We start from the raw sequence: 22,520 nt of genomic DNA on the forward strand, positions 1-22,520 counted from the left end.
TTTATTATCATTGTGTGTCATCCTAGTACAACGTTGTTTCGACATACAGTCATCATCAGAGCCTGGTTTTACGAAATATCAAAAATTGAATTATAATTTAAACATTAAAATCAAGAAATTTGATGAAAAGTACAAGAGATGAATAAATATATATATATACACCTACACACACACACACACACACACACACACACACACACACACATACACACACACACACACACACACACACACACAACAGTACTACCTCCATCATGCATAATGGAAATTCCATTTCTGAAGAAGACCATCAACATGACCTGGTTATCGATGATGGTCAGTATGTGGTCGTTGTATTGACCAGACTCCATGGGCAGTTCCTTGTTGTTCAGTGTTGGTGGCCTTCCTCGCGACAATGTTAAGTTGTGGTTGGAGAAGAAGATTGTCAGCATCTGTTCATTGGAAACTTTAATTAATTAAATTGTTATATAATTAATTAATTAAACATTTATATAATTAATTAATTAAGTAACTAAGTAATTAAGTAATTACAAAAGTAATTAATTGAATGATTGAATTTTCAATTTATAAATTTTATAATACGTTTTATTAAAATTTTATCATTAGGTATGACAGATGCGGTATAAAGATGATAAATGAAACTATCGAAACGTCGTTAACATGGTCAAAAGTTCGGGCTAAATTCTAACAGTCACAAATGTTTCAAGTTATGAGAATGGGTGGGCACGTTAAGTTAACTAACAAGAGATTTGCAGACAAACAATTTAAAAATGAAATTCTCCATTATATTTTCAAATAGGTGAGTGATGATAAAATTTAAAAACGCACCTTACTGCAGATGATTCCCGACACTCCACACGGAATGTCCTTCGTGTAGATGGAAACCGGATAGCACCCATTCGCAATGTCCTCCGCACCTCCGCCAGTTATCGTGTCAACCAAATAGTATGAACAAGCTCTCTGGCCGGGATTGATCCGGTGGATCCCATCGAATCCCGTGTAGTAAATGTCTCCGTAGAGCGAACACGTAGCGAGAGATAATTCATCCTCTTCACATTCCCATCTCATGCTCTTGCATGTGCTAAGTTGGTTGGATGATGGGCAAAAATGTCTTTAGCTTGTATGTGCTACGTTGGTTGGGTGATGGGCGAATATGTTTATAGCTTGTACGTGATATTTAACTTTGTGAAAACATTCTTCATCAATTTAGTTATGTATTTCAGCATAACAGCGTACAATGTAGACTTTAAAAATAATGATTCAAAAATATTAGAACAGCACAGACCAGATTTGACCACTCGTAGACACAACGTCCATTGGAGTGTAGAACTCGCCGCGAAACTCACAGGGACATGATTCCAGTTGGATGCATTTGCTCTGTTTGTTTTGCACAGGTTGCATTTGTCGACTTAATAAATTTATTCAAAGATGGCCAAAGTTTGTCTGGCTAATGTATACAACGTTTATGAGGAATAACTATTTAAGCACTTGTTTATCAGCTAGTATTGAATCTGAATTATCAGGAAAACTTACTAAATTTAATTTCAAAATTATTAACATTTAGATAATCGTACAATTAAAAATAATAAACCAACAAATCCTGATCAAATAATAATAAGAAGAAATAAGTGAAGAACAAACGCAACACCAAGCAGAATTACTAACACTGGCCTGATGGAGCACAGTACCACTGGGACACGCACATCCGCCACACGTCACCTCCACGTCCCAGCACTTGTTGTAGTTGTCGCACGTTGTGTTGCAGTTCATCAACTTCTCGTAGTGCACCAGACCGGCTGGACAGCTGACGTTGGAGGAGATGAACTGACATCTCCAAATGCCAGAACGACATGTGCTGCAGTGAAACATTAATAGCAAATATCTTCGAATGAGTCTTTGCTAATTCATTTCAAAATTTAATTAAACTTTTTAAAATTGGGCTTACATTTAAAATTTTATATATATTGAAGGCGTTACAAACAAATTCCTAATTTGTAAATTCTAAAAACATTTGTTTTAAACAAACCACAATTGGCAATCCTTTTCAACACGAAATCCCGCCTTATAATAGACACCGGTCAACTTATCATAGCAGGAGCAGTTCTGTTTAGTGACGCAGTTGCTATTTTCGTCTAGAAGTGTGCCATCAGGGCAGGCGCACCCTGGAAAACATGTTCTGCCGAGGTCGTTCACGGACAGATACAAGTCCTCGTTCTCGAGTTGCTTGCAGGTCTTCATGGCAGAGCCACATATTTCGTAGGAGGTGTCTCTCACGTCACAGGTGTACCTGGTGCTTGTCTGGCCTTCATTGTCATATGTAACACAAAATTTTTAAAGTTAATTTTAAATTATGGCCAAACAATCCAAAAACTGTGATTTGTATTTGGTAAGTAAATATTTCTTATTCATTTCATAAAAATTAATTGATGCTTCATTTATATTTACATTTAGACTAAATAAACAAAGAGCGTACCACAGAATTTGTCCAGCGAAGGCACAGCTGGCCAGTCACTTTTGTACAAATTCTCCAAACAGTCGAGAGATTTCTTCGTCAAGTAGTAGCAAATGTCGGGGAGTTCAACCTGGCTGGGTTCTGGCAGACTGTTTCTGAATGTGGACGACGTGACGCCGACGCAAAGATCCTTCATGCACGATTCGTAGTAGTTGGCACTCAGCTTTGCACCTGAACACTGCGCTCCAATGGTTTCTGACAGTAAGAGGTTTTCGCATTGTTTTTGGATTTGCTGTCTCTTTTGGACCTGAGGTTGCATGGAAATTAATGAAATGTGGTTTTTTAAATTAAACCATATTTAATTAAATGCAGAAATTATTTGATTAACTATTGTTATATATTTAAGACAAAACAGTTTTAAAATGATATTGATAATTATATACCTGCAAAACTTTTTTAAAGTCGTTGTAATTATTATTTATTGATTGCAGTATGAACGTACAACGAGAGGAAAGTTGCATGGATCGGTGATGGCGGGGGGTCTGTAGGATTGTTTGTCGCAGTTACTGAAGGACATGATGAAGTTGTACGTCGTTTCAACGATTCCCCTGCTTGACGTCAACTCGTCTTCAACCACGTTGTTCCAATTGCCACATAGTCCCGTCACCTTCGTACCCAATTGTTTATTAAGTTTGATCGTTTATAATTTGATTTCATTTATATTTGCAGAAACTGTTCATAATTTTTTTCTAATTTTTTTAATTTTAATTGATTTTAATTTATGGGTTATTTAAAAATTTGAAATCGTCAACCTTCAAAACGTAGCTTGTTCCCAATCTGACAATAACTGACCCACTTGCGTCGAACCTCACTTGGAAATCCTTACCCTGAATGACAAAAAACGAATCAGGCAACCAAAACAACTTGAAAACAGGACTATTGTAGGGAAGGCTGTCCGTGAACAGTTCATTCCCATCCAATGCGATCAGTGGCTTACCATCCACGAACTCCACCGACACTTTTGATTGGTTGCCGTCTGAATTGATTGTCTCAACTCTGACGCTGATTGGCCTGGTGTAATTTGTTGAATCATCCCCCACTTTTATTGTCTTCATGGTGATGCGCAGTGGATTAAATGTAGAACTGATTTCGTCGGTCTAAAATTAGGAAGTAACAGGAACCATAGATCATTCATGAGTTTCCATTTCATAGCCCATAATAAATTTCATACGTGATCCAGCGTGAACTAAAATTTTGTAATGAATTAGAAATCTACACCGAACACCAACCTGAACGAGAACAAACTCACAGCTGGGACCATGCAGGGAGTAGAAGAATTGGTCGAATGTTGTCACGTGCTCCAAACCGAATACTGAACAGGTTTTGGGACACTCGTTTTTGGTGCATTGCCACGATCCATAGAAACATTTGCTTCAACAATAATAGTTGCAGACTCATAAACGTTATAAAATATTTGAAACATCTTTAAAGTCTGAAATGAAATTAAACTACTATACAGAAAATTACTTTGTAGATCTAAATTAAATTATTAGCAAAAATTATCCAGTACAAATACCAAAAGTTGCATTCGTTTTGCACCACATAATCAGCCGGGAAATCCTCGCCCCGATATTTACAGGGGCAGTCTTTGGGAAGGTAACACTTGTTGTTCTCGGGGAGCATGCCCTGCTTGCACTGGCATCCAGGGTAGCTGGCCCCGTTGGAACACGAGGGACCCACATCCATCCTGCTGCATGTTGGCACGCAACTCGTCAGGGTTTCAATGTACGTTTTGTCCGGGTCGCTGCAGTAACGAGCTTAAAATGAGTTTCAAGTGGTAGTCGGTTAACGTAGTTTCAACTTGTGGCGGGTGAGAAAATAAACCTTTTAATCATTATAGCAAATATAATTGAAACGCATTTAAACGTAACTTTCTAAACGTTTCTTTTTAGTTAATTTCATTCGATTTTTCGTGCATTGTTTGAAATTGTCATTTGATTTAATAATAATAACAATATAAAACTTGAGATTATGAGTGAATTCAATATTTTACGATTTATTTCAAGCAATATTTTTGGTTGAAACATTTTGTCTGAAGAACGAAACTGACGACACAGCTGGGCAGTCCTCCAATCAAAGAAGACGTTGTTCCTGGTGCACTCCCTGTTGTACTCCGATAGGATCCTGCATACCACGGCTTCTTCGATGTTCATTGTTCCGTTCGTTCCATTGTTCAGCTGGTTCTCTTTTGAGGCTGAACAAAAATCGTTGATACATCTCGCTAGAAATGTTGACACAGGGACCTAAAATTTTCCATGTCATTGATTGTTTCAACAAGTTTACATTAGTCTGCTTTGGATTTTTGTCGACGGTTAAAAACAATTAGCGTAAAATTATTTGAAATAATTTTAACTAACTTAAAAACGAGTGAACAGTATTAAATTTTTTATATTTATATTTTTTATTTTATTTATATTTTTTATATTTTTATTCATTCGTACATATATATTAAATGTTATTTAAACACAATTTCGTTCACTTTTTTATGGCATTTAGCAAATGGGTAACTTTTCAATGCGAGGCAGTACTTAGCTGCTAACTTGCTCGTGACGTCGTCGCTACATTGTGGCGTGTAAGGTTTCGAGTCGTTGCGGATCTGTGGAAGATCATCATAATATCAAAAATTTTTAGTTAAAATTCAACAAATATTTGAAGATATTCAGATCTTATCAAATCTTTTAGAAATATTTACAGAAAAATTTGAAGTGGGAAAAGTTACCTGCACACTGCTCGGAATCCAGAGTTTGACAAATTCAGCCATTGTTCTATTGACACCCTTTTTAACAAACTCGTCTTTTAATGTTAAAATAATTTCATTTGAAAATTGAAATTTGTTTGAATGATATAATCTATAATCGTAGATAGGAATGATTTTAAATTAATTATACAGACATATGGAGATAATAAATGATTAAGTTGATAACATTTTTATCTTTATATGTTAATTCAAGGTATATCCAAAGTTGAATTTTATTTCTTCCAGTCACACGTTTAACACGAGCTTATGTACAATAAAAGTAAAGTGATTTTGATTGATTTAAATGTGCAAAGAAATATAAGTGCAAAGAAATATAATTAGAAACCGACTGGTGGCACAGTTATCGTTATTTCCACACAGTCCTCCAATGACCTCTGAATTTTGAACCTGCTTGAACTCATCCAACTTCACAAACCAGGATCCATACATATCCCATCCGAATGACATCGATCCGTGTTGCATGATCCTGTAATCTCCAACGCGCGTCAACTTCAATGCTAGATATGTTTTTCATTTCAAACTCGTTTTACAACTTACAGTGTGAAAAAAATTACATTTTGAAAAACCGTTTTTTAATTTATATAATTTTAAAATAAAACAGACATTCAAATCGAAGTAAAAAAAAACTCAGCGTCCATTCAAAAAATTTCCTCAACCAACTCCCATCAACGTATCCACTTGTCTCCTCGTCCGCGTTGATGCTGACGTCATTAATCCTGACGTCAGCACCGTGAATGACCACCAGCCTGTCGGCGTCTGCTTGAATGACAAACTCCTGTTTGGCAGAACGTTTGAAATGTAAGTAGTAAATAGAGTACATAGACTGCAAGCTTCACAAACGAGCTTCGCGTTAAATATTATGTTCAACGGTCGGTGTTACACTAACTCATTATGCTAACTTAACTAAGTTATTTTTTATTTTAATTGGTTTTTATTAACTGGCGTAAAATTGAACAAATAATGCAAACACTTCAAACCGTCTTTGAAAAACGATTTCATTCAACTGACGACACTGGAGACTACCTTATCAAACGATAAGAGCCCCTGGCCGAGCATCTTCATGTTGATGAACTTCTTCCCGTCAGTGAAGATGGTGTAGGTGCTGCCGAACTCGTAGAAGTACTCCATGCCATCAAACGTCCGGATGTAATTGTTGCCGGAACCGGCGCAGAATAGATCGGGACTAACTAATTCTGCGTTTATAAAAATTCTACAAAATCTCAAAAATATCGTTTTTAAACTACTATTTTCGCCGGCACGATGGTGTAGCGGTAAAGTGCCTGGCACTCATATTGCAGTGACCAGATTCGATAGCAAAGTGGTCTATCAATGTGTGTGATGCACTGTTTCACGTGTGTTTGCATGCACTGTGTGCTTGTTGCTATTCTACATGCATCTGAAAAGTACTGACGAGAGAATTGTAACAAACAAACAAATTAATTAGTTAAAATTTTACTATAGCATTGAACCAAAGCAACAACGACAACTAACATGCAAAATTATTTTACAAATTTCTTCAACTTTTGTTATTTATTTTGAATAAAATAAATTTTATGAAGCCAGATCATTCATCGACATGAAGTTTCATTTCACAGACCATTTGGATTGCTGGCTGGAAAGGTGTGGAGAGGTGGCAATAGCCTGCAAGATGTGCACCCCATGGAACAGGCCCGGAAGGACCTGCCAGCTCTGAACATGCAGCACTCCTCAATGGAGGTCAGGGATTCTACATCCAACAAGCCACTCGAGTTGGAGCACAATCTGTCTTTGTAACAGAATCCTAACTCCCCTGGATGGCATGTGACAGAAATTATTTTCGCAAGGTTTCATATGAGTAATGTGAAAAAATTTAACAGTATTATTCTATTATCAGTATTATAGTATTAGTAGAAGTTTTTCATTTAAGATGCTTCAATAACGCATACAACAATAACAACGTGCGCGAGACATAGCGCTTCTACCGTCTGAGCTAACTCGTCAATAATGTTAATAATAATATTAATAATTTATAATAATAATAATTTAAAATAATAATAACAATAATAATAATTATAATAATAGTAATAATAACAACAACAATAATAATAATAACAACAATAATAATAATTATAATAATAGTAATAATGATAATAATAATAATTGAAATGCAAGATTGTTTTTCATGTGTAAATGGTTTAATTAGATAAACGTTGCTAGCCATAATCTTTGAAGTTGAGTTGGCAGTGGCTTCCACAGTGGAAGGTTCCATCGCAGTTGCACTGGCCAGGAAACTCGCAGTAGCCCCCGTGCTGGCAGGCCTCCTCACAGATTGCTAACAAATAAAAAATCAACTTCTCAGATCTGATGCGATGATGAAATCTGAAGACGAGATTCGACTTCAGATGAATGTTTTTCACTGCAACTACCAACCAATTAATTAGATTAATATCCCAATTCTATATCACAATTCAGATAAAGACAGCATCATTACACACGAATAAACTCTGTCTTATTGTGAAATGAAGAACCCTCTAACGTTCGTCACACATCGAGCCACTCCAGCCTCGACAGCAACTCACAACTCGCTCAACTTCTTTCCTGTTGGCAGTTATTGAAATGGTTAAAAAGATGGTTGCGTCTTACGCATATGTGTAACAAACTTCAACTTCAACGAAATATTACAATAAGATCTTAAGCAGAATTTTACGCTGTTTAAATATTACTAAAAGATATATTGGACCTGATAGGTAAGTTTTTAAATAGGGATTATTTTTTCAAAATGTCGAAACAAACAATCAGGAGAGAAGGAAAGTTTGAGTTACATCGCTAAATTACAACGATTTCATTTGATATCAATTCTTCGAGACTGTCTATAATGAAAATGATAACGATCAGAACCGAATGAAGATGCACTGTGTGGATTCATCCGTCGTGACAATCTCATTCAGCATATCTTCTCGAAGACCCGTGGTCTGGTAGTCCAGTTGGAACCCTCTCAGAAGGTAGTCAGGGGCCTTGCTGCAGAGGTCCTTTTCTTGGACGAGGCTGTCCATGGTGTTGTTACAGAAGTGACTCAACCTGGTCCGAAGAATTAATTCATGAAAATTTTTGAGGCCTTCAAATGCGATTCTCAATAAGTTAATAGAACTTTTTTAAAATTTTGCCTTTTAGTATTATTTTTTATTATGAATTTTGAAAGAAGAATGTTAAATTTGAAATTAGAATTTATTTTCTAAACTTCGGCAATCTTCATAAATATTGACCCACCCGTCGCCAATATAATCCATGGAAGCATGCACAGGCAGAAGAGCAAACCACCTAACACAAAACACAATAGTGATAATAAATTTCAAAAAATTCATTCTCTCAAAATGATATCGAAATGATATTAAACTCCCTCTAAAAAATCAGCTCTCTACATATGATGATGAACCAAGTTTTGTTAAATCTTATGAGCTAAGCGAACACTTTTATGAAGCGCGAGAAATCTAGGGTCGTATATACATATGTAATAGGGAGAGTTTGAAAAAATAGTTACTACTAATCCCAGCTGTCAAAATGAGTTCTTTTCTGATGTTGCGTGTCTAGAACCTTCAAACACCATCATTTTCATTTGGCATTTTCGATTTTTGATCATCGCTATCAAATGTTTGCAAGCAGGTGTTAGCTTTTAAAATATTTTTCAAAACATTCAAATTCAACTAAGAAGAGATATGTTATAACGGTCATTCATTAAACTCGTTGAACTCTAATCTATTAAGTTTATAATTATTCTTATTTTCTCTAACTTTAAAAAAATATTTTTTTAAAATTGTTTTTTTTCATTAAGCTTGAAAGAAATTATAGTAAAATATCAATTTAGATGATGATGATGAAAATAGTGATGATGATGATGGCAATAGTAATGATGATGATGAAAATGTTGATGATGATGGTGATGATGACGATGATAATGGTGATGATGATGATAATATTGATGATGACAATGATGATGATGACAATAGTGATGATGATGATGAAAATGTTGATGATGATGGTGATGATGACGATGATAATGGTGATGATGATGACAATAGATAACACCGATGACTTTGTTAGACGGCAAGAATAGATTTTACCATTGAACCTGTAAAAAAACGGTTGTTGTAAAAGTAGTAGCAGTAATGTTACTACTACTACTATACTACTACTACTACTACTACTACTACTACTACTACTACTATTAATAATAATAATAATAATAATAATAATAATAATAGTAGTAGTAGTAGTAGTAGTAGTAGTATTATTATTAATAATAATAATAGTAGTAGTAGTAGTAGTAGTATTATTAATAATAATAATAGTAGTAGTAGTAGTAGTAGTAGTAGTAGTAGTAGTAGTAGTAGTAGTAGTAGAACTCGATTTCAATGCTTACCAATTCATTTAATCAAAGGTATTATTCAAAGGTATTTTGACATTATACCAAATTTTAAAAATATGTAAAAAAATTTTTAACGTATAATTTTAGACTGCCATTTATACTATTGTAAAAGTTTTTTAATTCAAATTTAAATTTCTTAAATTTAAATAAGTTTAATACCAAAGACATTTTAATTTACCTTAAAAATGACTGCTTATACTTTGCTTCGTCCAAATAGCTCAGTTGATAATAGGGCGTCTTGGAGTGCCGTTTCGTCGTCAGTGAAATAAATTTTTAACTTGCCAGCGTCACTAATTCGTTCGCAGAAATGGCTTCAAATAAGATTGACATGAGTTTGGACGATATCATTAAGTTGAATAAACCTCAAATGAAAACCGGTCGACGAAATGTCAGTCAACAACAGCAGCCAAGAAGATTCAACAACCAGCAGTTTGCATCTGGGGGCTACAATGACAACCGGCAGAATCGAAATTTTGGGGTTTCTAGGGGAAGAGTGACCAAAACGTCGCCTAGATACAATAATAGAGTTAGTTCAATTGTTGCCTAATAAAATTCTAAAATATAATGAACAAATATAGATGGTTGTGTTCTTAATTTCTAATAAAATTCAATTATTTTTAAAATAGATATTGTGTTGCTAGTATAAGACATAAGTAATTATAATTAGTATTAAGTATTAGTATGTTAAATTATAAGTAAATAAATCATTTCAAATTATTTTCTTCTTTTCACATTTTCTCTAAAAATAAAAGAACTTTATTTAAAAATAATTTTATTTAAAAAGTAAAGGTTTCAGCCTTCATTTCCTTTCCACCCACAGCAATCAAACAACAGTTCAGATTCCACATGGGTCCATGATAAATTTGATGATTTTAAACCAAATGTTTTGCCACCGGTCCCGGTCCAACGACCCACGTCGACGATCATTAGGATATCCAACTTGAACTACACTGTCAGTGATCAGGACATCAAGGTCTGCATCGTCATTTCAATTATTCTCTCTTTTTTGTCTAAACTCAATTCTTGTCAATCATTTTATGGATTCAAAGAATTTTTCAGGCATGACAAATGTAATATGTTATATCTCACATATACCATCATATATGTAAAGTATTAAATAATTCTCTCATTTAATCAAATGATTTAGGAGCTGTTTGGTGAATTCGGTTCAATGATCCGATCAAGTTTGAACTACGACAGATCAGGCAGGTCGTTGGGGTCAGCAGAGGTCGAGTACTCGAATAGGGAAGCTGCCATGAAGGCCTGTGAACAGTACAACAAGGTTCCACTTGACGGTTCGTTTGGCGACTCCCTTTGTGTATATGTGTGTGTGTGTGTTGTCATTAGTTGGAGTGTTGTGGGTGGTTTTGTTTTCATTTGTGTTGGTAATTTTGTAGTTGTGCTTTCTATTTGTGTGGTTATGATTTGATGAAAATTCTCTTAAAGCTTTATTGCTTCTCTGTTTGTTTTGTGGAAATATTACATACAAATATTTTTATGAATAGAATGCACTGTACAATTGTATCAACGTCAGTATAATTTATAATAAGTTTTAATGGCCAGTTGACAGTCTTGAATGTTAACAGGAATGCCATTTCAAAATGACATGTTTGGATAAACAATCACAGACACTACATGTTTTAGTTGATTGGCTGGTTTGTTGTTTGGTTGGCTTCTTGTTTGTCTGAAGTGGGTTTTGTTCCGGTTTTGTTTTTTTCAATTATTTTAAGCTGAATCATTTGATACATTTTTGTTGGGGGATGATATTTAAAAATGTGTAAAAGTGAATTTAAATCATCTGCGTAAAAATAATGCAAACAAATAGGGCTCCCGATGGAGATTGCCTTTGTTAGGAACAGCAATCCGCAGGACATGGGCAGTAGGTTGGGTGCTAAGAAGAATGTCGAGCCTTATAGCAGGAAGTCAGTTTGTTGACTGTTCAGTGCTTGTTAACTGATTTTAAATTCTATTACATTTTTTTAACTTTTCGATTGTTCTGATTTTTATCAGTCCATCTTCTTTACAAGTTCTTCCAACAAAGACTAATTTGTAATATACGAAATTTTCATAATTGAGTTAGTTTTTAACATCTTACTAATCTTTCGACCATCTACCAATTCAGTAACTTCTCAGTGCGTGGAAGGTTCCAGAATAATAACAACAACAGGGGCAGCAGACCCAACCAGCAACGACCTCGGCCTCAGCAGCAGCAGGGTCAGAGGGTGAAGAAGGAGGATTTGACTAAGGAACAACTGGACGCTGATTTGGATGATTATCTTAATAAGGTTTGCTTGTGGCTGTGTGTCTTTGTGTGTGTGTGTGTGTGAGAGAGAGAGAGAGACAAATAAGTATTTGAGGATTCATTAATAACAAAATAAATAAATCTTTCAAGTTTTTTTTTTAAATTAAAGTAATTTATTTTTTCCCGCCAGATGGATCATTAACTGAAAAATTCAAGAATATTATCAACTGATCAAAAGGCGCGCGAGAGATTAATTATTATTAAAATGTTTCTATGTAGGATGAAAAAAGACAAAATAAAACATTCGAAATGTGTGAGTGAATAAAAGTTAATAATAATTTATTAACTTATTTGTTCTCAAGTAACTTATGAACCGAGTAGTTAACATTTTCCACTTCTGTGTTTACTATCTTCTAATGTTGTCATTCATTTTATTATTTTTATAGTGTGCGTACCATTCATTCTGTGGTGTGGTGAGATGAGGTGTAAGTCTAGACATAGCGATCTCGATATTATCTTATCTCATTTTGTATCTTTCGAGTTCAGCCGTTCGTTCCTCTGAATGATCGGATGCCTACAGGAAGATGAAAAATAAAATGTAGATAACATCAAGGCTGCTATTTCTTTCTTATTAAATTCTCCACTACATGTTCGCTGCTCTGAACTAATTGCATTAATGGATGGTTTATTTGAATATTAACTAATTGACCGTCTGATTTATGCGAATGGATTATTTTCTTAACTGTCGGGATATCCTTATTCTATATTCCCGATTTTTAAATCCGGATTAAGTTAATTAATTTAATGTATAAAAACGTGTTGGATATTTAACAATGTTGAATTGAATTCGAGCTGTGGATTATTTTAATGTGAGAATGGATTTTTAACGAATAAAAAGGTTTCAACGACTTCGAACTTTTTGTCTAATCTACGTGTTAATTTTTAAACTGCAATCGATCCTGGTTGCGGGTTCCAGGTGGTGCAGGTAAGAATTGTAAAGTGGTAATCATTCTGCCGATATGTAAGAAAAATGGAAAATCGTTCTTAAGCAGGGCTTAAAAGCAATTTTGGGCGTGAATAATATAAAGTTAGAAGGTACTGCAAGCTCTTATTTAATTCAGTGGCCTAGTTGTTCTCGGCCACCTTCTAGTCTTCCCACACCACCCGGGCATGATGGTCTGGATATTTTTTAACCTCATTTTGTATCTTTCAGGTTCAGGCGTTGATCTGGAAAGAAAGTAGCCCGGAATATTTAAGATAAAGATAGTAGCGAAGTTGTCATTTCTTGCTTGTTCTTCATAAGGGGCCTCCGTGGAGTGGCATGTGTATGTAAGGAGTACAATAGAACCAGAATGTGGGGAGTTAGCACTTGCTCGTGGTTAACGTTCAGTTACAGTGCTATAATTCAATTCTTACAAGAAGTTCAAAAAACTAATTTTGATGATATGTCAATGGAATAGAAAAAAAATCGCTTATTTACGCTAAAAATAAAAATTGTAAAACCAGTACTTACTGTATGTAAAATATTAATGAAAATTTCTCTTACATCACAGACGATTCTTTGCAAACAGTAATAACACTGACATACATAATTTTTCTTTCCCATAAAATAATTAATGTTCTTATACAAGTTTTTTAGGCTGATTTCAAATCTGAAAACCGTTTTTCTCTATCACATTGCGTTCCAAAGAAAACGACTAAACAATTTTTTTAAAAAAAAGCTTTTACCAGTATAGTTTATCTATGCCCTACGTTATTTGTTTTCATAATAAAAATTTAATTTCGTTGCCATGGCTACTCGTGTTTAAATTCTCCTAATTTGTTTTGTTATGTTTGTGGGTATTTTACTGATGTCGACCATCGGAAAACGATGACCAAATTATTAAAAAAAGCTTATGAACTTTATTTAGATTCAAAAGTTGATGATGCGAAAAAACAGTGGAAACCAAACAACATTTGCTCCATTTGTGCTAATACTTTGGCAGGTTGGTTGCGAAAATCACCAAAGCACAAGTCAATACCGTTTGGAGTTCCAGTCATATGGCGCAAACCCACAAATCATGCCTCAGATTGTTACTTTTGCATGACAGTTATAAAAGGATTTTCATTTAAAACTCGTAAGTCTATTTCTTATCCGACATTGAATCAGTATCCAAGCCGATTCCTCACAACCCTGTCAACTGTCCAGTTCCAATTTCTCCTGATTCGTACTCCTTTCATTCAGATGATTCTTCAGAGAGTGACAAGCAAGCAAATCCAGAAAGTACCAATGATTCTGATGATAACTACATTCCAAAAAGTGATGAAATTCATTTAGTTAATAATGTAAATCTTTCTGACCTTATACGTGATCTTGCTTTGACGAAAGGACAGACGGAGCTTCTTGGTTCACGATTAAAACAGTGGAATTTATTAGCTCCTGATGCAAAAATATGCAACTTTCGCTTCAGACTCAAGGAGTTTATGCTGTACTTTACATCAGATGACAGTATGTGCTACTGTAATGATGTTAAAAATCTTATGGCACATCTTGGTCATGAACATGAAGTGAAGAACTGGAGGCTCTTTATTGATGCATCAAAAACGAGCCTAAAATTTGTGCTGCTGCGTAATGGAAATTTATTGCCATCAATTCCAATTGTTTACTCCACTCAGTTAAAAGAGACTTATGGCAATATCAGTAATGTTTTAATAAAAATAAAATATAATGGTTACAAATGGAGAGTGTGTGGAGACTTGAAAGTCATTGCAATCCTCATGAGTCTACAACTTGGTTACACCAAGTTCTGCTGTTTCCTCTGCGAATGGAATAGCCGGGATAAAGTTGCACACTATACAAAAAAGATTTGGCCTATTAGGGATCGCATGGAGCCTGGTCATAAGAATGTTTTGCATGAGCCACTGGTTCTCAAAAAAAATATCATTTTACCACCGTTACATATCAAGTTAGGTCTGATGAAGAATTTTGTGAAAGCGTTGGATAATACAAGTGATGCTTTTACATATCTTCGTTCCATGTTTCCACGAATCAGTGATGCTAAAATAAAAGAAAGAATTTTTGTGGGCCCTCAGATTCGAAAAGTAATAGGTGATAAACATTTTCAAGATATGCTAAATGGAAAAGATCTCGAGGCATGGGCAGCATTCAAATCACTTGTTGTCAATTTCTTAGGAAATAATAAGTCAAATAATTGCAAAGAAATCGTTGAACAATGCATCAATGCCTTTCAGAAGATGGGATGTAACATGTCCCTTAAAATACATCTTCTTGATTCGTATATTGACTTTTTCCCTGAATGTCTTGGTGAAGTCAGTGACGAACACGGAGAGCGTTTCCACCAAGAAATCGCTGTAATGGAATCACGCTATCAAGGACGATGGAGTAGTGCTATGCTCGCAGATTACTGCTGGTTTCTGCAACGTGATGCCCCAGAAGCTAAGCACCGTCGAAAGTCTACATGCAAAAAATTTAAGCCTCTTTCTTAAAATTAAATTTGAATCAACCGTCTTATTTTAATGAACAATCACAAAATTTTTAACTATTAACTATTTGTTTTCAATAGAATGACATTTTTTGATTAATAAAAATCTTGAAAGAAATTACTTTTTATATTTTAATGATTATATTGTGAGTATATTTATTAATAAAGTGATCATTACTTCAACTGAAGTTTTCTTAAAATTTTGATGTGATACAAGTAAATGGATTACAGATTTGAAATCAGCATGCTGAAATGATCCAGAAAAACATACACTCACTAAAGAAAGTAAAAAAAAAATTTTTTTTGTATGTCAGGGTAATTTGCTAGTGTATACATGCATGCATATACGTATAAATATACGTATGCATACATGCAATATGCATACAAACACACATACATACAAACCTACACACATACATACAAACCTACACACACACATACATACAAACCTACACTCATACATACACACGTACATAGATGGTATCTGCTGTTTATGAAAGATGATATGACTTCTATGGTAAGGAGACGTGTGCACGTAAACCAACACTTGTACCATTCTACTCTATACAACACACACACGCGCACACTCAAACACACATACACCGCACAACACACTGGAAGACACGCACCACACAAACAAATTTCATACAGAAGCACATATATGCATATTCATATACATTATTCGCATTGCATATTTGTTAAGTTTGTTGCCGACTAAATTGTGTTCATAGTTGCTGATGGTGACGCTGGCAGTGCTATATTTCAATTCCAGTAGCGATTATAACGGAATAAAATTTAGAATCAAATTTCATCATTAACATGTCGAATTTTATTCAAATTACTAATTTGATGTGTATCATTTAGACAAACAAACACACTCACACGTGCACACACACACAAGCATAAAACAAACTAGTCAGTCACACACACACGCACACACACACACACACATAATCATACAGGAAACAGTTCACCTCTGGAATGATTTAATTCAATTAACGGGGACCCTTTTCTGGAGTTGCCCTGCAAACGGCGCTTCCTTCATAATCAATTATATCTAAATATATAACTCTCTTTCTACATAGAGTTTTATATAATTTTATATACGTATTTACTATGTAATAAATTATATTCCTTTTTATTAATTAATTAATTTATTTATTTATTTATTTGTTTTTTTATTAAAATTTTATCTCATTGTATTTTCAGCTTTGAGACTTGGTTAAAATAGTTTCTCTATTACTCATGGGTTTTTTTTAAATGTAGTTTTAAGATGGTGAAACTAAATCAAAAATTGTTGAAGCTCACCCACGAATGCACACACACACACACACACACACACACACACACACACACACACACACACATACACACACATACGCAGAAATGGAAATGGTGAAATATGGTGATAGTGAGAATAGGAATGATGATGAAAACTATCTTTGACGTGAATGACGATGGAGGTGGTGTAATTATGATGATTGCGGAAGTCATGTGATTACGATATTGATGTTGAAAATGTAAATAGATGATAGAATTTATAATACTGATAATGACATTGATGAAATCTTTGACAGATATTTGTATTTTATTTATTGATTTGTATAGCGCCTCTCATGAAGAGGATTGTTGGGAGTATCATTACACCCCAGCATACTGATGTAATGAGAATTACATACTCATTAAAAAGTTATTTAACATTCCGTGCAATCAATTAGATGTTGTATGGTGACATTTGTTTTCTGTGGCATCATCTTAATCAGCGTCAATTGTTGTTGTATTTGGTTGTTGTTGATGTGTTGTTGTTGTTGTGTTGTTGTGTATTACTATTAATAATGGTAGTACTAGTAGTCAAAGTAAAGTAACAGACTCGCAGTAGTAGCAGTAGTAGTAGTAGTAGTAATAGTAGAAGTAGTAGTAGTAGCAGTAGTAGTAGTTGTTGTTGTAGTAGTAGTAGCCATAGCAGCAGCAGCAGTTATAGTAGTAGTAGTAGTAGTAGTAGTAGCAGCAGCAGCAGTAGTAGTAGTAGCAGCAGTAGTAGTAGTAGTAGCAGTAGTAGCAGACGCAGCAGCAGCAGCAGCAGCAGTAGTAGTAGTAGCATCAGTGATTGTAGTAGTAGTAGTAGTAGTTGTTGTTGTTGTAGTTATAGTAGCATCGAAAGCATGCTGTTTTGTTAATACTGACGACATGCATTGAATTCACTATGAGAGTTAATTGAAAAACGAAGTGAAACCTCTGGGGCATAATTTGAATGTAATGTATGAAAATGCTCGAATGAATTGCGCTTAATACGTACGTCAATTTATTAATTAATTTTAAGAAATAGTTGAATTGAATAGTCTTAATTGAATAAATTGATTAATTTACTTTAATGATTTGACTTGAATTTGAAAAATAATCAGTTTAATGTAACAATCTCATACAAACGATTATTTAAAGTGTCGTTTTATTTATTAATTTAATGAATACAACTTTTTTTCTAATTTTAACGTAAATTTTAAAAAATTCATTTGAGAGAATAAACCCAATCAACCGACATTCACTGGTGTAATTATATTTTCAAAAAGTTTCTAATTTTCATATTATATGCTTATCTTTAAAGGTGTCTAAAGTCGCAACTCTAGGTGATAATTAACATAACATAGTAATGTTGAAGTGGCGGCTTTGAGTTGCGCAACAAGGGAGCAGTATGTCAGGTATCAAAAGAAATATTTGAAATTTAAATTACAGATGGTGGTGATGTTGGAGGTGAGCGAGTGAGTAACCAATTCTGTCAATTTGTTCACATGATGTTAATTCTTTTTGTAATTAAGTTTTTTTTTCAGTACGTGATGAATGCATGATGAGGATAGGATACATTTATTCATTCAAATCACCCAATAATAATAATTATTATTGTAGTTATGATTATAATAATAATTATTATTATTATATTGATGATGATAATAATAATAATAAAATAATGAAATAAAATAAAATGTCAAATGCAACAAATAGAGTATTAATCTGAGAAGCTGATCATTCGAATCGAGAGAGTACGACCAGAGTTAATTAGTCTTAAAATTGACTCATTTCACATTTCTCATTTAATTATAATAATAATAATAATAATAATAATAATAACCAGGATGATGTCATCACATGATGATGTCACATCAACATCCTCCTAGCCGCGACCGTGTGAATGATGTTTACACTGTTATCAGGCGAACTCATCTTGAAATTATGTAACACGTATTGCCAGCAAGAAAAGAAAATATTCAATTTGTTGCACACTTGGAGATTCTAATTGACACACACACGTACGCACATGTACACACGCACGCACACGTACAAGCACACACACACGCACACGTGCACAAACTTGTTATATGTAATATTAATTTAGTAATTGATTTTTAAAAAATATCTTTTAAATATTTTTTTTATTGGTTTTTTCTTCTTTCTGACTGATGTAATTTTTCTTTGGTTTTCAATTAGTACAATAATAACTTATTCAAGAATTGTATGTAATGTAAATTGTTGGAATATTTTGGGTTGTGTATGAATAATTAATTGAATAACTATCTGTATGTAAACGAAAAAAAGAGATAGAGAAAAGAGAGAGAGGGAGAGAGAGAAAGAAAGAGAGAAGTCTCTTCATACTATGGATGTGTGTGCAACTTGTGGGACAGAGAGAGAGAGAAAGAGCTAAGGATGGAGTCAGAAAAATAGAGAAAGAGGAAAGGAATAGAGAGAGAAAGAGAGGAGAGAGAAAGAGAGGAGAGAGAAAGAGAGGAGAGAGAGGAGAGAGAGAGAGACGAAAAGAGAGAGAGAGAGACGAAAAGAGAGAGAGAGGAGAGAGAAAGAGAGGAGAGAGAGAGGAGAAAAGAGAGAGGAGAAGAGAGAAAAAAGATTTGTTTTGTAACTTGTGGTATGTGAGAGGCGGATATTTGGAATGTGTGAGGTGACATGATGACATTATCAATAAAACTTCCAATACGTCCAATCCTAGCAAACATTTCAAAGTGATGTGCTGACTCGTGTCATCCAATCCGTCAATTCCGTCAGTCACTCAGTCACTCTGTCACTCGGTCACTCACTCATTGACTTACACTCATTCACTCACTCACTAAGTGAAAAAAATTAAATTAAATTTATTTTTATATTAAATTAATTTAATTTAATTCATTTATTTATCAATATGTTGGACAAATAAAAAAAGCGATCTTTTTTCGTTCTCTAATTCATCAAAACCTTTATTCATTTCGCAATCTTTCAATCAATCAACCAATCAATATTTCAATTAATTAATTAATTCATTCATTCATTCATACATTCATTTATTCGCTTGCATACATCTTTTAGACATTGTAAATAATCGTAAAATTTCAATTAATTCACTCAACTCATGAAACTGTTGGTTGGCTCATATCCGCTCATTTATGTATTTATTTTCCATTTCCATTACAAGACCTGAGAGAGAGAGAGAGAGAGAGAGAGAGAGAGAAAGAGAGAGAGGGAGGGAAAGAGAGAGAGACTGACTGACATTTTCAATGTAAATTCAAACACAAGCGATTATCACGGTAACGAAAGTGACTATGACGTAAGAACTGCGTGACGTCATAACGCATAATAATAGGGATGTACGCATGGACTTTAATTCGATTATTATTTGTCGTAACGTAACGTAACGTAACGTGTTGATTATTGTATGCTTTGTTAGTGGGCAAATACGTGGGGAATGTGTGGCCTGCATGTTTGTTGGACGTGAACAAAGATTTCCTTCTTTAGACGTTGGAGTGTACGTGATTGTGTGCGTGTGTGTGTGTGTGCGCGTGCGTGTGCGTGTGCGTGTGTGTGTTTCTCTGTGCATATGACGTGTGTATGTATGTATAGATGTATGTGAGTTTGTGTGGATGCTTAAGTGTGCGTCTTTTGAAAGTGTGTGTGTGTGTTCGTCTTTTGAAAGTATGGGTGCGTGTGTGTTCGTCTTTTGAAAGTATGGGTGATGCGTGTGTGTGTGTGTTTGTGTGCGTGGGTCTAGCATGCGAATGTGTGTTTGATCTGAATGGAATAATTGAGTTCTGTGTGAATAAAATTTAGTATTGTTTTGTTGACGTGATTATGTGTTAAACTGTACCTATCTAGTGTCTGTGTGAGTGTGTGTTTTTAATGGTATGGTATGGTATGGAGAATTTATAGAGCGCCCCTCTATGTAAAATTCAGAGGCGCGGTTCGAGAAGCTGCCGGTCAAAAAAGTGATGTTTAATGTTCTTATTATTGGCGTTTTGTTGTAATCAGCTCAGTTTATGAACCACTAACGAGATATTTTATTAATTAATGTACAGAATTAAATAGTGAACAATTTAAAAACGAAAATAATTAGTTTCATTTTAAATAGGCTGTTCAATTTTACAAGTACAATTCAATTATTATTTTATACTTTTGTTTCTTAAAGTTAAAAAAGCAGAAAAAAAATTCTATAATTATTTTGATTCAGAATATTTAAACGCCATGAACATTAACAAAGTAATTCAGATAGGTAATTTTTTTAAAATTACCAAAAACAATGAAACGGATGAAGAATAAGGCTTCAAGTTGACGTATTTAATGTAGCTAGGCGATTGTGGTCGCTAATGTTGTTGATCCTCATCCACAACTAAACTTACAAAACCTCAGAAACATTAGCACGCAACTGCAACTATTTCAACTAACGACAACAACAAACACAACTCATTAGCAATGCATCGCGGAACATAGCAACAGCAGACCTGCTACTTTGACAGCAACCACAAAAACAGACCAGCATCAATCGCATCAACGGCCGCTACATCAATCACGACAGCTACCACACCTGCAACAACCACATTGACCACATCAACTATAACAGCCACATCCACATTAATCACATCAACTACAACAGCCAAATCCACATCAATCACATCAACTACAACAGCCACAACCACATTAATCATATTAACTACAACAGCCACATCCACATTAATCGCATCAACTACAGCAGCCGCAACGTACAACCACATCAGCCACAACATCAATCAGAACAACAGCCATCACATGCCATCAGATCACAAGAACTCGCATTTAGCATGCTTTCAACGAAGTAACATGTAACGACTGATTGATAACTGCAGGTGAAAGAGGCAAAACGTGATTTGACTCGAAATTTCGAATTGAAACTTTCTTCACTTCTGTCACCTCTTTCCTTCATCTTCTTAAATGATTTTTCACCGGCGGATTTTTCACACATTCATTCTCACATCACAACGTCATCACACCAACATTTTATCACATACACACATTCACACGCATACACAAATGCAGATACACACACACACACTCACAAACGCGCACATACCTACAAACAATATGTATACCTGATAATTGTTAACAAACACACTTAAAACGAACGAATATTGACAAAAAATGTCCATCAAAACGCTCGCTTAATTTCTTCAGTTTACAGTTATGTGTCAACTTCTATGTGTTTACTACCTCATGTGTTTTCTATGTGTCTCTGCAATCTTATTCAGAAATTTTTTAAATATAAATTACCACAGTTGCATCAATTAAATCACATCAATTACATCAAAGCGATCCCATCACGTCGCATCAGTATTCATTCAGAAGACTTACAATGAGCATGAGTTTAATTAATATTTGCATATCTACCTACTTACTGAAACACATATAAATTTTAATTTCTTCGCCTCATTCTTTTCAGGCTCGACTTCTTTCTTTTTTTTCTTCCAATTTCTATGCTCGCATCTTGAAACATACGCATTTACATCACTTTAGATCAACTCAGATGCTTAGTTTAATTCAGTTTGAATGTTTCCTCGCCTTGGGTTGATTTATTCTAGGTGCTAGATGGTTTTTAGTAACATTTCAATGGAAAAACATCTAGCAGATTTTTTCAGATATATACTTGAAATAAAATTCAAATCGTTTTCCTAGCAGGCACAGTTTTTCATGTGTGATTATTACTCAGATATATATGCATGCATGTATTTTGAATGTATGCATGCATGCATGTTGAATGTATGCATGCATGCATGCATGTATTCAACAAAATTGAATTCAACATTCAACGATTGATAACTGCACGCTGAAGAGGCGAACGT

General features: G+C 34.4%; 5 protein-coding genes across 5 annotated transcripts; 3 read left to right on the forward strand and 2 right to left on the reverse strand.

The window, feature by feature from the left end:
- Window positions 1-3,792: 3,792 nt before the first annotated feature.
- HELRODRAFT_136702 (hypothetical protein) lies at window positions 3,793-4,219 on the reverse strand (the record flags this gene model as incomplete). The annotated part of the gene is made up of 2 exons (XM_009020625.1): window positions 3,793-3,883; window positions 4,029-4,219. Coding segments are annotated over 2 exons (282 nt in total), but the record flags the coding sequence as incomplete, so codon positions are not given.
- Window positions 4,220-7,462: 3,243 nt separating this feature from the next.
- On the reverse strand, window positions 7,463-8,302 carry HELRODRAFT_174079 (hypothetical protein; the record flags this gene model as incomplete). The annotated part of the gene is made up of 3 exons (XM_009020626.1): window positions 7,463-7,671; window positions 7,786-7,847; window positions 8,148-8,302. The coding sequence occupies 3 exons, from the start codon at window positions 8,300-8,302 to the stop codon at window positions 7,463-7,465; spliced, it is 426 nt and encodes a 141-aa protein (XP_009018874.1).
- Window positions 8,303-9,870: 1,568 nt separating this feature from the next.
- Window positions 9,871-12,822, forward strand: HELRODRAFT_185670 (hypothetical protein). The gene is made up of 6 exons (XM_009020627.1): window positions 9,871-10,198; window positions 10,493-10,645; window positions 10,820-10,967; window positions 11,498-11,594; window positions 11,795-11,957; window positions 12,105-12,822. The coding sequence occupies exons 1-6, from the start codon at window positions 9,980-9,982 to the stop codon at window positions 12,114-12,116; spliced, it is 792 nt and encodes a 263-aa protein (XP_009018875.1). The 5' UTR covers window positions 9,871-9,979; the 3' UTR covers window positions 12,117-12,822.
- Window positions 12,823-13,784: 962 nt separating this feature from the next.
- Window positions 13,785-15,400, forward strand: HELRODRAFT_174081 (hypothetical protein; the record flags this gene model as incomplete). Its single annotated transcript, XM_009020628.1, has 2 exons — window positions 13,785-13,899; window positions 14,037-15,400. The coding sequence occupies 2 exons, from the start codon at window positions 13,785-13,787 to the stop codon at window positions 15,398-15,400; spliced, it is 1,479 nt and encodes a 492-aa protein (XP_009018876.1).
- A 5,492-nt stretch (window positions 15,401-20,892) lies between these two features.
- On the forward strand, window positions 20,893-21,503 carry HELRODRAFT_174082 (hypothetical protein; the record flags this gene model as incomplete). Its single annotated transcript, XM_009020629.1, has 2 exons — window positions 20,893-20,907; window positions 21,180-21,503. 2 exons carry the CDS (start codon window positions 20,893-20,895, stop codon window positions 21,501-21,503), a joined length of 339 nt encoding a protein of 112 aa, XP_009018877.1.
- Window positions 21,504-22,520: the final 1,017 nt, after the last annotated feature.

This window comes from Helobdella robusta (assembly GCF_000326865.2).
Source record: "Helobdella robusta unplaced genomic scaffold HELROscaffold_28, whole genome shotgun sequence".
NCBI lineage: Eukaryota > Metazoa > Annelida > Clitellata > Rhynchobdellida > Glossiphoniidae > Helobdella > Helobdella robusta.

Bases quoted from the DNA above. Each gene is read 5' to 3' on its own strand.
- HELRODRAFT_185670 (XM_009020627.1), top strand. From the start codon at position 9,980: ATGGCTTCAAATAAGATTGACATGAGTTTGGACGATATCATTAAGTTG. The intron at 10,968-11,497 runs GTTCGTTTGGCG...GCAAACAAATAG, and splicing joins CAACAAGGTTCCACTTGACG to GGCTCCCGATGGAGATTGCC. The intron at 11,595-11,794 runs GTCAGTTTGTTG...CTACCAATTCAG, and splicing joins GTCGAGCCTTATAGCAGGAA to TAACTTCTCAGTGCGTGGAA.